This window comes from Dipodomys ordii, unplaced genomic scaffold (genome assembly GCF_000151885.1).
Source record: "Dipodomys ordii isolate 6190 unplaced genomic scaffold, Dord_2.0 Scaffold130, whole genome shotgun sequence".
In the NCBI taxonomy this organism is placed as follows: domain Eukaryota; kingdom Metazoa; phylum Chordata; class Mammalia; order Rodentia; family Heteromyidae; genus Dipodomys; species Dipodomys ordii.
In genome coordinates, this window is record NW_012267346.1 from 2,303,803 (window position 1) to 2,319,602 (window position 15,800).

Below are 15,800 nucleotides of genomic sequence, written 5' to 3' on the forward strand. Positions count from 1 at the left end.
TCACACTGGAGCTAACCAAAGGTCTTTGCTTCAGACTAATTGGTAGAAGTTTGCTTACAGAACTTTACATTCCCTTATTCTGCTTTTAAAAATTTTTAATGCTGGCAACTAAGACTTGAAGTCAGGTCTTAAGGCTGTCCCTTAGCTTATTCATTCAAGGATAGCACTCTACCACATAAACCACAACTCCACTTCCAGCTTTTTTGTGGTTAATGGGAGAAAAGGGACTTTTCCTAAAGACTGGCTTTGAACTATAATCTTCAGATCTATACTTCCCAAGTAGATAGGCATACAGACATGAGCCCTGTGTGCCCCACTTATACCTTTATTTTTAATGTGAAGTTATTTGTTCTTGTTTTTTTTGTGCATGTGAAAGAGTGCGTTTTTCTTTTCTTACTCAAAAGTTTCTCTTCCTGCTGGTTCAGAGTACAGATAAACTAGATGATACAAATAGAGATGAGCAAAAGAAATTTCTGTGGCTAATAGAGCTAATAATTAGGACAGTCACTCTTCTCATGGAAATTATATCTTGAGTAGCAGACTTGTAAGTATTTACTGTTTAATAAACATAGCTAATAAATGTTTTTTCTGCCTTTTGTGTATTAACTCATTTCACCTTCAACTGGGTACATTTAAACTTGCAATACCTATAAGGCTTCTTTTTTTTTCTTCAAATTTTTTATTGTGATTAAGTGGTTACATAATTTCCCAAGTTTCACAGTATTGTGGGATAGTGATGATTAGTTAAAGTCACAAACATTCTAACTTTCATGGGGCAAATTGTCTGTCGTGGTCTATAACATTCATGAGTTCTATGAGCTTTGCAATACAGTTATTTCTTCCACATTGGGTGATATGCACATTTCTTTTGTTTTGCATAGCATCAGCTGTTCCCTCTTTCCCACTTGTTCCCTCCCTCCCATCGCTGCCATTGAGTTGCTTAGTTCATTTTGGTCAATTGTCCTGTGCAGCTAATGGGTCCCGCTGTTGTATGTTTTTCCCTGATTCCCTCTAGTTCTGTGTCATCCTCCTGGTTTCCTTCTGGTGTGCACATATATACCATATATGTGATCAGCAGCATGGGGATATTAATTTAGTAGTGATTCGACCAGATGAGTGCAAGTCCTTTGTTTCTTAAGTCTTGTTAATTTTGTGATACCACCTTACATTTTGGATTTAACAACCACTTATCAGGGAGACCATGTGCCATTTGTCTCTTTGTACCTTGCTCAACATGATTTCTTCTAGCTCCATCCATTTCCGTACAAATGCCATTATTTTGTCCTTTCTAATCGCTGCATAATATTCCATTGTGTATAGATACCACAATTTTTGGATCCATTCATCTGTGGTGGGACATCTGGGTTGTTTCCATATCCTGGCTATTGTGAACAGTGCTGCAATAAACATGAAGGTGCATGTGTCCTTGTATACTGGTTCCTGTTGTTCAGGATAGATGTCTAGCAGTGGTATGACTGGGTCATAAGGGAGGTCAATATTTAGTTTTCTGAAGACCCTCCAGACTGCTTTCCACAGTGGTTGTATAAGTGTACATTCCCACCAGCAGTGTAATAGGGTTCCTCTGTCTCTGCATCCCCTCCAGCATTTGTCGTTGGCTGACTTGAGGATGTGGGACATTCTGACTGGGGTAAGGTGGTATCTCAGGGGTGTCTTGATTTGCATTTCCTTCACAACTAGGGATGGTGAACATTTCCTCATGTGTTTCTTTGCCGTTTTTATCTCTTCTTCTGAGAAGTCTCTCTTTAGTTCTCTTGCCCATTTAGTAATTGGTTTGTTATGTTTGGGAGGGATTAGTTTCTTGAGTTCCCTGTATATACTGGATATTAACCCCTTGTCTGATATATTGCTGGTAAATATTTTTTCCCAGTTGGTTGTCTTTCTAGGTTGGTTGCTATGTCTTTAGCTGTGCAGAAACTTTTTATTTTAAGGTAGTCCCATTTTTCAAGTCTCTCCAATTTGTTGTGACCCTGGGACTCTATTCAGGAAGTTCCTGCCTGTGCCTATAAGTTCAAGTGTCTTTCCTACTCTGTCCTGCAGTAGTTTTCAGAGATTCAGTTTTGATGTTAAGGTCTTTAATCCATTTTGAGTTGATGTTGTTAGTGCATGGTGATAGGCTGGGGTCCACTTTTAGTTTTCTGCATGTGGCCTCCCAGTTTTCCCAGCACCAGTGGTTGAAGAGGCTGTGTTTCTTCCATTGTATGTCTTTGGCTCCTTTGTCAAATATCAGCTGACTGTAGGCATGTGGTTTTATTTCTGGATCTTCTATTGCATTGGTCTGCGGGGTCTGTTTTTGTGCAAGTACCATGCTGTCTTTGTTATTATGGCTCTATAGTAGAGTTTGAAGTCCGACATCAAGATCCCTCCCATGTTGTCTTTTTTGCCTAGAATTATTTTGGCTATTCTAGGTCTTTTGTTTTTCTATATGAATTTTTGAACTGCTTTCTGTATTTCAGAAATGTATGTCATTGGGATTTTAATAGGAATTGCATTGAATTTGTATATTAATTTTGGCAGTATTGCTATTTTCACTGTATTAAGTCTGCCTATCCAAAAGCATGGAAGGTCTTTGCATTTCCTAGTGTCTTCTGTAATTTCTTTAAGTTTCTATAGTTTTCGTTAAATAGTTTTTTTACATCTTTGGTTAATTCCTAAATATTTTATTTTTGAGGGGGTTATTGTGAATGGGGTTGCTTCCTTTATTTCCCTTTCTGCTTGTACATTGTCAGTGTACAGGAAGGCTACTGATTTTTGTGGGTTGATTTTGTACCCTGCTACTTTGCCAAAATGGTTTATAGTTTCTAAGAGTTTGGGATGGAGTTTTGGGGATCATGAAGGTATAGTGTCATATCATCTGCAAAAAGGGATAGTTTCAACTTCTTCTTTCCCTATGTGGATCCTTTTAATGTCTTTTTCATGTTTTATTGCCCGGGCTAAGGGTTCCAGGACTATATTAAAGAGGAGTGGAGAAAGTGGGCATCCTTTCCTTGTTCCTGATTTTAGGAGAATTGTAGTTTTTCCCATTAAGTATAATATTGGCTATTGGTCTGTCATATATGATTTTATTGTTTTAAGGAATGTTCCTTCTATTCCTATTTTCTCCTGAGCTTTTAACATGAATGAATGTTGTATTTTATCAAAAGCCTTTTCTGCATCTGTGGAGATAGTCATGTGATTCTTGACCTTGGCTCTGTTGATGTGTTGGATTACATTTATTGATTTACGTATGTTAAACCATCCCTGCATCTCTGGGATGAAGCCTACCTGGTCGTAGTGTATGCTTTTTTTAATGTGTTTCTGGATTCTGTAGCTAGTATTTTGTTAAGGATCTTTGCGTCTGTGTTCATCAAGGAGATTGATCTGTACTCTTGTTTGGTTGGGACTTTGCCTGATTTGGGGATGAGTATGGTATTGGCATTGTAGAATGAGTTTGGGATAGCTCCCTCCTCTGCTTCTCTGAAGAGCTTGAGGAATATGGGAATTAGTTCTTTAAACGTCTTATAGAATTCTGTTGTGAATCCATCTGGTCCTGGGCTTTTCCTTGTTGGAAGACTTCTGATTGCTTCCTGTATCTCGTTGTAAGATATTGGCTTATTTAATTTCTTTGCTCAGTTTGGGCAACTTGTATTTCTCTAAAAATACATCCATTTCTGCTAGGTTTTCTTTCTTTAGAGAGTATAATTTTTGAAAATAGTCCTTTGTAATTGTTTGGATACCTTGGGTACTTACGATTTTTTCCTGTGGCATCCCTGATCTTGTTAATTTGGGTTTCCTCTCTTAATTAATCTTGTCAAAGGTATATCAATTTTACTTATTTTTTCAAAGAACCAGCTTTTTTATTAATTTTATTTATAATTTTCCTATTTTCTATCATTCTGCTCCTAATTTGATTATCTGGCTTCGCCTAGTAACTTTAGGTTTCGTGTTTTCATGTTTTTCTGGCTGCTTTAATTGCAACGTGAGATTATTTACTTGGTCTGTCTCTATTTTCTTGATGTGGGCACTGAGGGTGATAAATTTGTCTCTCAGGACTGCTTTTGCTGTGTCCCACAAGTTTCTTTATGATGTGTCCTCATTTTCATTGAATTGTAGGAACTTTTTAATTTCTTCTGTTACTCAGGTGTTGCTTAGAAGTGTGCCGTTCAATTTCCATGTATTTGAGTAATTTCTGCAGTATGAGAAGTAGCTTGATTCCACTGTGGTCAGATAGGACATGGGATTACGTCAATCCCCTTGTATTTGCTTAAGTTCCTTGCATGAACTATGATATGGTCTATTTTGGAGAAAGGTCCATGAGCTCTGAGAAGAATGTGTACTGTGTTTAGGGTGAAATACTCAGTACATGTCAGTTAGTTCCACTTGAAGTAAGGCCTCACTTAATTCGATAGCTTCTTTGCCAATCCTCTGGTTGGTAGACCTGTCCTTTGGAGAGTGTTAAAGTCTCCTAGTATTATCGTATTGGGATCTATTTTATTCTGTAGGTTTGAGCGTATTTCCTTAACATATTTGGGTGCTCCAATGTTTGGGGAGTATAAGTTGATAACGGTAATGTCCTCCTCTTGGATTGTTCGCTGTGTTAATAATGTAGTGTCCTTCCTTGTCTTTTTGTATTGATTTTAATGAAAAGTTTATTTTGTCAGATACCAGGATAGCTACACCTGCTTTCTTACTGGGGGCATTTGATTGGCAGATCCTTTTCCACCCCTTCACTCTGAGTTTGTTTGTATGTTTGGCTGAGAGGTGGGTCTCCTGAAGGCAACAGATGGATGGAGCATGTTTTCTGATCCAGTCTGCAGTTCTTTTTCTTTTGATTGGTGAATTAAGACCATTAATATTTAAGGATCTTATAGAGAGATGCATTGTGGTCTCTGTCATTCCCTGTTTTCCTAAGTTTTTCTTCTTTCCTTTCCTCCTATGCTTATTACTAAGTTAGATTTCTATTAATACCTGTCTGGTGCAGTCCCTGTTCCTGGTTACTTTCTTCAGGTTGTGTTCCCCCTCTTAGTATTCTTTGTAATGCTGGCTATTGTTTATGAATTCATTTAGTTTTTCTGTACTATTAAAAATTTTCAATTCTCCAGTATTTTCACAATAAAAAAAAACTTTTGATTGGGATTGTAGTGAAAATAAAGGTCAGTCTTTTTAGAATTGAAAAAATAATTTTCAATTCTCCATCAAATGTGAACACTAGCTTTGCTGTGTATATCAGTCTGGCCTGGCAGTTATTGGTTCTCAGGACTCGGATGGTATTTTCCCAGGCCTTTCTTGCATTCAGTGTCTGTGTGGAGATCTGCAGTGATGCTAATTTTTTTCCCATTGTAGTATAGCTCATTTTTGCTGCATGCAAGATTGTTTCCTTATTATTCACATCTATTATTTTTACTATGTGTCTAGAAGTGTTTCTCCTGGGATCCTGCTTCTTATGTGTTCTGTATGTTTCTGTTAGAGAGGTAAGATTTTTTTTTAAGATGGGAGAAATATACATTGATAATCTTGAATAGGTGTTGCATTCCCTTGCTTTGATATTCCTCACCTTCGTCCACTCCAATTACACCAAGGTTAAATTTCTTGGCACTATCCACTTGCTCTTGGATTTCCCTTTGGAATAATTTAAGTGATTTTTCCATACCTGTGATTTTTTTTTTTTTGGTCCAGTTGGTGTATTCTGTCTTCTGTATCTGACATTCTAAATTCCATTTCGTTCACTCTGTTAACTGTGGCTTCCATTGTGGTTTGCATGGAGGAAATGGACTCATTTATGGATTCAATGTTGGTTCTCAAAGTACTAATCTCACCTTTTAGTGAGGTATGTACTGCCTTTATTTTTGTACTAATCTCACCTCTTAGTGAGATGTGTACTGCCTCTATTTTTGCATGCACCTCCTGTTTGACACCCTGCATCTCTTTGGATAGTTCGTCCCTGTGTTCTTTTTAAATTTCTGGTTTCTCACTTTAATTCTTGAGTCATTGCCTCCAGCATCTCTTCGATGTAGCTTTTGTCCTCCATTCCTGCTTTGCTCCCACTGGGGCTCTCCCCTGGGTGGCTGCTGGCTTTTGGGGGTAGCTTGCTATCCTGGGTGTTGATAAACCTTGTAATTTTTCTCTGATTTTTGCATGGGGATTCAGGGATTATTGGAGACTAATCTGAAATTTTGTTTTGGTCAATAAGTGTCTGTCTCTGCTTGATTGCTGTTTCTGGGCCGGTGGAGTGAGTCTGTACCTGGTCTCGGTTCTGTTGGGGGTCAACCTCCAGCTGCTGGTCTGACCCACATAGGGCTCTCGGCTCTCTGCTGTAGATCACTGGCCGTTCCCGCCTTTAGAAGGACTGCTCCTGTTTACTCCTACAGGTGCTTTTGGCGAGATCGAGTGTGCTGGATGTATTCTCCCAGTTGCTGGAGTCTGCTATGGGCTCCTGATGGGTTTTTTTGGTTTTTGTTTTTTTGGCCAGTTGTGGACCTGAACTTTGGGCCTGGGTGCTGTTCCTCAGCTCTTCAGCTCAAGGCTAGCGCCCTACTATTTGAGCCACAGCGCCACTTCTGGCCCGTTCTGCTTATGTGGTGCTGAGGAATCAGATCCAGGGCCTCAAGCACACAAGGCAAGCACTACCGCTGAGCCACTTACCAGCCTGAACTCCTGACTATTACCAGGTGCAGGTGGCCCGAGTTGTCCAATTCCCGGCCTGGAATATAGGTCGGGTTCTGGTGGGGTTTGGGTTTCTAGGTCTCTTGCCCTGGACACCCAGATCTTTTGCTGTCATGGGTGTGTTTCATAGGGGGTGCAGTTCCCTGTTTTCCCCCCCTCTGCTCAGCTTCAGGAGTTGATTGTGTTGCTCAGGCACCAGATCCCCAGGCCTGGTTCTGGCTTCCCAGTCCCCAGCCTGGGGCACACCAGCTGGACTTGTGCTGCTGTGTATCCCGTAAGGCATTTTTTACATAAATAATAAAATGTGCCTTAATGCCAGAGAGATGTAAATAATAGAGGAGAGTATTCAGAGAGATGCCATTGTTACCCCCAGATTTAGAGCAAGAAGCTGGCAAGGAGAAGGCTGTATGATATGCTTGAAAATGCAGAATTAGTGAGGTGTTGGGTTCTGATCACTTGTTTGTGAAGCCCACGTGTATTTTTACTGCATGACAATCTCTTCCACAAAATGGTGAACCATGGAGTATGGAGTCATCAAGTTGGTATTGTAAAAGCTTTAGAAGTGATTTTGGAGCTTGGTTTAGGATCACAAGCAATATTTTCATCAACAGAAGAAATGAAACTGGGTATGGTTTAACTTGCCTTTTCTGTTACCTACTACAACTGATGGCCCATGTCTGCCTTTACTAATACATGTCTCGTACCTAAGTACTTACATCTTTGAGATGCCTCAGTTTCCAAAGTTGCCTATACTTAAGAATCACATTTCACGGAGATTATGATTCTTAATAGCTGCAGAAGAACCACAGTGTAAGATGTGAGTTCAGTTATCTTCTGCTTAGATGATACTCTTTTCAGTGACAGTTTGTTTTTTCTGTTCAATTTACATTATTTCCCAAGTCATCACTAATCAATTGAAACCAATACCTTAAGTTTGTCACAAAAATTTAACTATTGCATTAGTTTTTTTTTTTTTTTTTTGTCAGTCATGGGGCTTGAACTCGGCCTGTGCTTCAGCTCTTCAGCTCAAGGCTAGTGCTCTACCACTTGAGCCACAGCTCCACTAACACTTGTGGTGGGTTAATTGGAAATACAAGTCTCACAAGACTTTCCTGTCCAGGCTGGCTTTGAACTGTGATCCTTAGATCTCAGCCTACCGAGTAGTTAGAGTTACAGATGTGAGCCATTGGCACCCACTGTTAACTTGTTCTTATAGCGATCCATATATCTGTAGGTTAAGGTCATATTTAACATAATGTAATGAGTAAGCATGATGTATCATGGTTAGTGAATGTAGGATCTCGTGTATGTCCTGCTTTTTAAAGAATATTTTCAAACTTCAAATTACTAGGGTGAAGTTAACATTTGAGTAGTAAAATGGGGTTTTTTTTTTTCACTACAAAAGGAAGCACCAACAGAAACAATAGCTAATATTGAATGTGTGCAATGTGCAGGGCATTAGTAAAAGCATTTCCACTCACTAGTTCATTTCCTTTCCATTAGAACTATGCTTCTGTGCCCCTTATTTCACAAATCAGGAAAATACAGCCTAGAGATGTACTGAGGCTGGATATTGAAAGTGGACAGCTGGCCTCCATAAACTGTGATACATCCTATTCTGTAATGTTTGTGCTGTATATTGGCAGTGTTTTAGAAATTTTGTTACTAGATAACACGTTAGTTGTCCATTTTAAGAGATTCTGAGCTCATCTAATTTTTAGAAAAAATGAGTCTATGTTTCAGTCTAAAGGACTTGTACTTAAAAAATAAAGTGTTAGTGGCTCACACTTGTAATTCTAGCACCTCAGGAGGCTAAGATCTGAGGATCGCAGTTGAAAGCCAGCCCTGTCAGGAAAGTCCAAGAGACTCTAATCTCCACTTAACCACAAAAAGCTGAAATTAGAGGTATGGCTCAAATGGTAGAGTACTACTCTTCAACAAAAGAGCTCGGGGACAGTGCCCAGGCCTAGAGTGCAAGCCCAGTACTGGCACATACACACAAAAGTTAAGGTGGGTGTGGTGGTGTTACGTGCCTGTAATGCCATCTCTAGAGGCTGAGGCAGGAGGGTTGCAAATTCAGTATTCAATTTCCCTAATATTGAGAGGCATAGAAGTAGATAAATAAAAATACATCTCATCAATCCTTTCTTTTTCAGCAGCCACCAAAAAAGACCTCTAAAAGAGAAAAACCTAAACCAAAAGCTACATCTAAAAGTAAAAAGTCTGTGAAAAGTGCTAATGTTAAGAAGGCAGATAGCAGCACTACTAAGAAGAATCAAAACAGTTCGAAGAAAGGTATGTTAGTTGTGATACTTGCTGGGCTGGAGTGAGACTCAGTTTGCTTAGCAAACATAAGGGCCTGAGTTCCAATACCAGTATTGCGAAAAATACATCAGCAGTTTAAGATATATATATATATATATATATATATATGTTTAAATACGTGCGGAAGCAGTGAATTTCAAGAACATTGAATGGAAGCATGCCAGATTTTAAAAATCCTTCGAAGTAATCTATTTTTCAATGCATGTTTTGGGAAATTTGTTTTTAAAGTTATTTTAAATAGTGATTTATAATGGGGAGTAGTATCTTAATATTCACTTGAGAATAAGAGTTTATGTTCTTAGTTTTTGCTATGTAAGAAAAATTTTTATTCACATTTAATACCTTTTAGAAAGTGAATCTGAGGATAGTTCAGATGATGAACCTTTAATTAAAAAATTGAAGAAACCACCTACAGATGAAGAGCTAAAGGAAACAGTCAAGAAATTATTGGCCAATGCTAACTTGGAAGAAGTCACAATGAAGCAAATTTGTAAAGAGGTAATTAAATGTTTAGATAGTATTATTTTGCCTTGGAAGTTTTTCACCCATTCTTTCATATGACACTACATTTTGTGTATTCATTAAATATTTGCTGAACTACTACATGTCAAGTCACTCTTACAGTTGCTAGTCTCAACTTAATGGAATTCTTTTATGAACATTAGATTTAATAAAGTCGGGATGAACATAATTTAAACTCATGTATTTCAAACTCCATAGGAATCTTTTTTTTTTAGATCTGGAAACTTGTTCTTGCACAACAGACAGGTACTCTTCATAGCCCAACTTCTGCATTTTGCTGGTTAACTGGGGATAAGAATCTCATGGACTCTCCTGCCTGGGCAGGCTTTGGACTATCCTCAGATCTCAACCTCCTGATTAGATTACAGGCATGAGCTACTAGTATCTAGCTCTTCACATTTTTTTTCTACAGATAGGATCTTGCTTACTGTCCAAGCATGCATCTGGGCAAGAGCCAGTTACTTTAGGCCTTTTTAGGGGGGTGGTAGGGCTTGAACTCAGCCAGGGCACTGTCCCTGAGCTCTTTTGGCTCAAGGCTCACCACAGCTCCATTTCTGGTTTATTGGTGATTACTTGGAGAGAAGAATATCAGACTTTCCTGCCCAGGTAGGCTCTGAACTGGGATCTTCAGATCTCAGCCTCCCAAATAGCCATCAGTGTCTGGCTACTTTGGCTTCGTGATAACTAGGTAACAGATGAAAAAGTGTCTTGGCTGGCCTGAAACTGATCCAAACAACCTTTAGCCTCTTGGGTAGTTAAGACTGCAAGCTCAAGCCATGGGTACCTGGTCTAATCTGAAAAGTTGTTGATGCATCCTTAGATTATATATATATAGAGAGAGAGAGAGCACCTTTCCTCTTGGTAATAGGGTAGCTGTTATTCAGGAAGTTCTTAATTGATGCTTTTGTAAAGGCCTTCTAATTGATTACAGAATATTTTTTTAACTCTTGAATATGATTTTTAAATGAATTTTTAATATTTCTTCTACTATAGGTATATGAAAATTATCCTGCTTATGATTTAACTGAGAGAAAAGACTTCATTAAAACAACTGTAAAAGAGGTATTTGTTTTCCTAGCATATTTATTTTGGATGTAGAAAACAAAAATAATGCATCTTAACTATATTTTCAAAGTACTATATCTGATCCTAAGATTTTGTTAATATTAAACGTGGAGATACATTTAGTAAAGCTCAGAGTCAGTGACAGAAACTGAGCGCAGATTAGATTGGGTACCTGGTGAGTTGGTATCTCCTTAGGCAGGCAACAGCTTGAGGGCCACTTCCTGACCAGCAGTAGCTATAGTTCTGTGTAATCCCAGCTGATTTCCCAAGGCCAGTAGTAAGATGTAAAGAAAGGGAATAAGCTTTTAGGGTTTATGTGTACTTGATAGTATTTGCTGTATATGGTAAAATGCTGTATATGGTAAAATAGTGTTTCTTTTTCGTTACAGCTAATTTCTTGAGGACAGCTGACTTGTTCCTTTAGATTTGAAGATCTGATTTATATACTATTATACCAGCAAAGAGAATGTATCTCCTTTTCTAAATCCTTGTAAAATGTGTTGACCTTTTTATTGTTACATATATTTGAGTTTGCTGTTTTGAATTGCATTTCTATGCAGTTTTTAGTCTAAAATCTTGCATGGCATTAATTGTTCCTTGCTTTTATAGCTGTATTTTGTACATTTTGGATTTCTCTATATAAGGTTATAGATTGCTGAACCGTTGTGGGTTTTAGTGCACTAACGTTGGCTTGCTTAAGACGTAACTTTTAATCACGTAGAACAAAGGTTAGTATAACTGGCATTTATACATGCAGAGACTGTTGCAGTATTTAGTATAGGAAATACTTTGAATACACCTCGTCTGTCAGCGTGGAAACTTAGTGACAGTGTGTTCATATTAAATCACACAAGCAATGACTCCAGAAAACTGAGTTGGAACTTCTGCATGTGTATATATATGAAATTGTCAGCATGACAGAAATATTTTTGTATTTTTCAAATCCAATTTGTTGTATATAACTTTTTTTTATTTCTTTTGTGCAGATCAATTTTTAAACTCATGTAGGTAGGTATCTTTGCACTTGTATTAAACTATGAAATGTCAGTGTTCAGCCAGATGGTATGATGGAGCAGTGGAGGGCAGAGTTCAGTGACTAGAACGCTCAAGCTCTCTAGTTCTGCTTTGCCCTTGAAAGTGTCATTAAGTACGTACAAAAGTGTCCTATGTTTTATATTGTCAGACCAAAATCAACACAAAAACTTGGGAAAGAGTAGGATTAAGTATACACATTTAGCTTATAGTAAGTGAACTGATTTTTAACTGCTTTTGACCACCTTTGTAATTATGATAAAAGTACCAGGTGTAACGCCAGAAAATGTATGGACAATAGTATTTCTCAAGTTTTTAATATTTTTAATGGAGAAATTTACTATTTGTGGAATCAGGGCTGTTAACGCAAAGGCTGGTAACAGGTTTTAAATTTCAGCCAATCAGGATTCTAAGTGAAAAATATGGACTACCCCAAATTTAAAAGAATTTTGTGTTTTAAGTTACTCTTTAAATTTTAATATGCTGCTTATGACAAATATTTGATGTAAAATTTGAATGCTTAAAAACATTTACATAAGAACTACATGAAAAGTATATTTCATAGACACATATATATGATATTAGGGAAAGGTATACTTGATTAAAACAAAGTGAACAGAATAAACAACAGCCCTAAAAATTGGCCTTTTATTTTAATTGAATAAACCTTGTTAATAAAAACCAATGGTGTTTTTTTTGGGGGGGCGGGGGTCCGGGTGTGAGGCCTGAACTCTGGGCCTAGGTGCTGTCCCTCAGCTCTTCAGCTCAAGGCTAGCGCTCTACCACTTGAGCCACAGCACCACTTCCGGCTTTTTTCATATGTGGTGCTGAGGAATTGAACCCAGGGCCTCAGGCATGCAAGGCAAGCGCTCTACCACTGAGCCAACTTCCCAGCCCACCAATGGTGTTTTAAATCTTATATTTGATGTTAACTTAACGCCATAGGCCATTTGGTATAAGATGGGGACATGCTTCTTTACTGGCTGCCCTCATCCTGTCTACTTGTGATAGGCAGAAAAGGTTCCCCACCCCTGCTCAAAGTTAGTTAACATTTCATTTCAGACCATTTAATGGGCATTGGGAGGTGTGAGAAGGAATTGGGGTGTGGGGAAATTCTTGGTGATGGTGGACCTACTTAGTAAGTGCACATGCAAACAGCATTTGAAAAAGTCTGGTTTTTATTAAGCAGTTTTACATACCCAGCTATTCAGTACTATTTATATCACTTTCTGGTGTATATATCACGACTGCCCAGTTTGTAAAATTCACAACACCAAAAAACATTTAGACCAAAAAACATTTAGAGAAACTCAAAAGTACATAGGTTCCTTAAGGAACAAAATGTCCAAGTAGGTCACTGAGACAGGAAAGAAAATTAAATACACCTTTATTGGGTTTTCTCCTACTTGAAGCATGGCTTCACATTTAAATTTAAGTGCCCAAAAACAAGTAATAATTTATTGTGAACCATTTCAAACATGTGTTATTTGAACGTTTTAATACAGAACACTTCCTAATCAGTACCAATGAGTCTAAACCACTTAGCTATCAATGCTCTAACTGCTAACTCAGAAATGCACAGCTGTTTGGCTGGCTTTCTATTTTACTGTGATTGGGGGTGGGAGAAGTATAATCAAACTTCTATACATGCATTCAATAAAGATTTTATGCTTAAAAGCAATTCTAAATTTCAAAAATACCTTAACATTTTGAAAACGTGGCTTTAAAGTTATCTTAGCCCCCTTGTTAAAGAATTATTAAAGTCTGTAAACAGGTTTCTTGGCAAAGTAGGCATCTGGAAGACCCTGAAACCAATATTTTCTTTGTTAAATAAGGAAAAAGTAAATACTATGTTCTCAGGCTCATATGGCTTATAAAATGCTTACAAGGATGGTTCTGTGGACTTGCCTGGGAGGAACTGGACATGATTATGCAAATAGTATTCCTAGAAACAAACCTTTACTTAAACAAGGGGGAAGGTTGTTAAATTATTCAAGTTTTCTTTGCTAGTAGTTGCCAAAATTATAGTATGGTATAAGACAAGTGGCTTTAAGAACAGCTATGTGCTCTACCTGTAGTAGGATGGCCACATTTTATACCACATGCTCAAATGAAATGAAAGCTTCCATTTTAAGGATTTAAAAATGCCACAAGATACTTTGAATATCCAATTGGAAGAAGTATATACAATATGATGTAGTCTAGAAGTTTCATCAGAGTTGTATCAAAAAGAAAATTCTAGTGAAATTTTAAGAAAAGCTCGATGTTGGAGCTGTATAAAAGTAGTAAGGCTCATTGGTAAAGACACTGATAAACTGTGAAAGAGGGAAAAACACATGGCTTTATCTTGCTAATGATTTAAACTGAACAGCTAAACAAAATGTCAAATCTGAAGGGCATCTCCAAACGGAAGAATCCTAATCCAAGGTCTCAACTCAAGGTTATATTCTGCCTTCCAAAATTCAGAAGACTTTAGCACTAGTTGGACCTATAGAAAATGCAATTAAACCTAAGTGCTCAGAAGGATTTGGAGAATCAGTGCTTTCAGAGTAGTAAAGTGAGGACATTTTCATCATGTCACTTAGAAACATTACAACTTCGCTATCCAGAGAAACATTCCCCACCTTAGGAAATAGAGGTTTAACCTGCACTTCACATGTTCCCATTTGGGGCACAGAAGCTGAGTCCAGACCAGTTCTATTTAAAAGGCTGCAATCTTGCTTGCTTCTCGAACACCACTCAAATATGCTCCAGTAACAGTCTGTGGGAAATGCCTATTTGTTGCCTGTAAAAAATAATTACATGTTAGATTGTAAACAAAGTGAATCAAAGGCAAAATGAGCTTAAGACTAAGATTCTCCTAAAATAAAGATGGCAGCCATCAGTAACAAGTCAAATTATCACAGTAGCCCCTGAATATCTCTGCTTTGCCAAATTCTGCAATGTATTTAGCAGTCCCACAAAGTAGTGTGGTACTAAGTATAAGGGCAGTGGACAGTGTTAAAAAGCCTCAGAAAATGGGTTTTAGAAGATGAGGTAGTAACTATCAAAGGAAAAAGTTAAAAGCTCTGTGCAGATGGCTCATGCCTGTGATTCTAGCTACTCAGGAGGCTGAGATCTAAGGATCTCAGTTCAAAGCCCTGACCAGGTAGGAAAATTGAGACCCCATATCCAAATTAACCACCAATAAGCTGGAAGGAGAGCTATGGTTCAAGTGTTAGAGTGCTGGTCCTCAGCAAAAAACCTCAGTACCCAGGCCCTGAGTTCAAGCCCCAGAACTGGTATACAAAAAAAGGTTCTGTATCCTATTTGTGACCCTGATGGACTCTCCTAGAACTACCATCATGTGCCCTTTTTGTGCGGGGCCTGAGCTCTGTTCCTTAACTTTGTCTGCTCAAGACTAGTACTTTACCACATAAGTCACAGACTCAGGCTTTTGGGTGGTTAATTAGAGACTTTTTTTGCCCAGGCTGGCTTCTGAACTGTGGTTCTCAAACCTCAAGACTCCCAAGTAGCTGAATTACAGGCAGGAATCACAGGCAAATTCAAGTGGCTTTTAAAGAAGTGATTCACTCATGTCTAAGCTGACATCTAAGGATGGGGCAGTGTTCAGACATGTAGCAGGCAAAGGGGAAGACAGGAAGGGAAGAGAAAACAAAAGGCTCGAAAAGCTTTAGTGGCTTCAGTTAAACAAGTTAAACAGTGGCTTCAGTTAAACAGCCAGAGGCTGCTGCTAAAACATTCTGAAGAAAGCATTCAAAGGGCTAAAATTTAAAAGCTATTTGGTGAGATGAGCAATTAAAGTTTTCCACAGAAGGACAAAGAGATGGATAATAGTATAGAAGAAAATGTTAGGTGTTAGATAAGATGTTCTAAGAGTTCCAAGTTGGGGTATAAAGAACAAAGTGGAAGAAAGTGAGCAGAAGCAGGGGCTGGGAAGGTGGCTCAGTGGTAGAGCGTCTGCCTTGCATGCATGAGGCCCTAGGTTCAATTCCCCAGCACCACATAAGCAGAAAATAAAAGCCAGAAGTGGTGCTGTGGCTCAAGTGGTAGAGTGCTAGCCTTGAGCTGAAGAGCTGAGGGACAGCACCCAGGCCCAGAGTTCAGGCCCCACGACCGGACCCCCCCGCCCCCCGCCAAAAAAAAAAATACATTTGGGCTGGGGTGCTGTGGCTCAAGTGGTAGAGTGCTAGCCT

General features: G+C 38.5%; 2 protein-coding genes across 4 annotated transcripts in view; one reads left to right on the forward strand and one right to left on the reverse strand.

Moving 5' to 3' along the window:
* The window catches only part of Dek (DEK proto-oncogene), a 28,807-nt gene extending 16,518 nt beyond the window's left edge, over positions 1 to 12,289 (forward strand). For both annotated transcript variants that reach the window (XM_013030439.1, XM_013030440.1), the window contains 4 exons: positions 8,817 to 8,955; positions 9,335 to 9,483; positions 10,501 to 10,569; positions 10,962 to 12,289. In XM_013030439.1, coding sequence (XP_012885893.1) covers positions 8,817 to 8,955; positions 9,335 to 9,483; positions 10,501 to 10,569; positions 10,962 to 10,973 — 369 coding nt within the window. In that variant the 3' untranslated portion in view covers positions 10,974 to 12,289. The remainder of the gene's footprint in view (positions 1 to 8,816; positions 8,956 to 9,334; positions 9,484 to 10,500; positions 10,570 to 10,961) is intronic.
* Positions 12,290 to 12,975: 686 nt separating this feature from the next.
* The window catches only part of Kdm1b (lysine (K)-specific demethylase 1B), a 53,723-nt gene continuing 50,898 nt past the window's right edge, over positions 12,976 to 15,800 (reverse strand). For both annotated transcript variants that reach the window (XM_013030437.1, XM_013030436.1), the window contains one exon: positions 12,976 to 14,389. In XM_013030437.1, the coding sequence (XP_012885891.1) occupies positions 14,306 to 14,389 (84 nt within the window). In that variant the 3' untranslated portion in view covers positions 12,976 to 14,305. The remainder of the gene's footprint in view (positions 14,390 to 15,800) is intronic.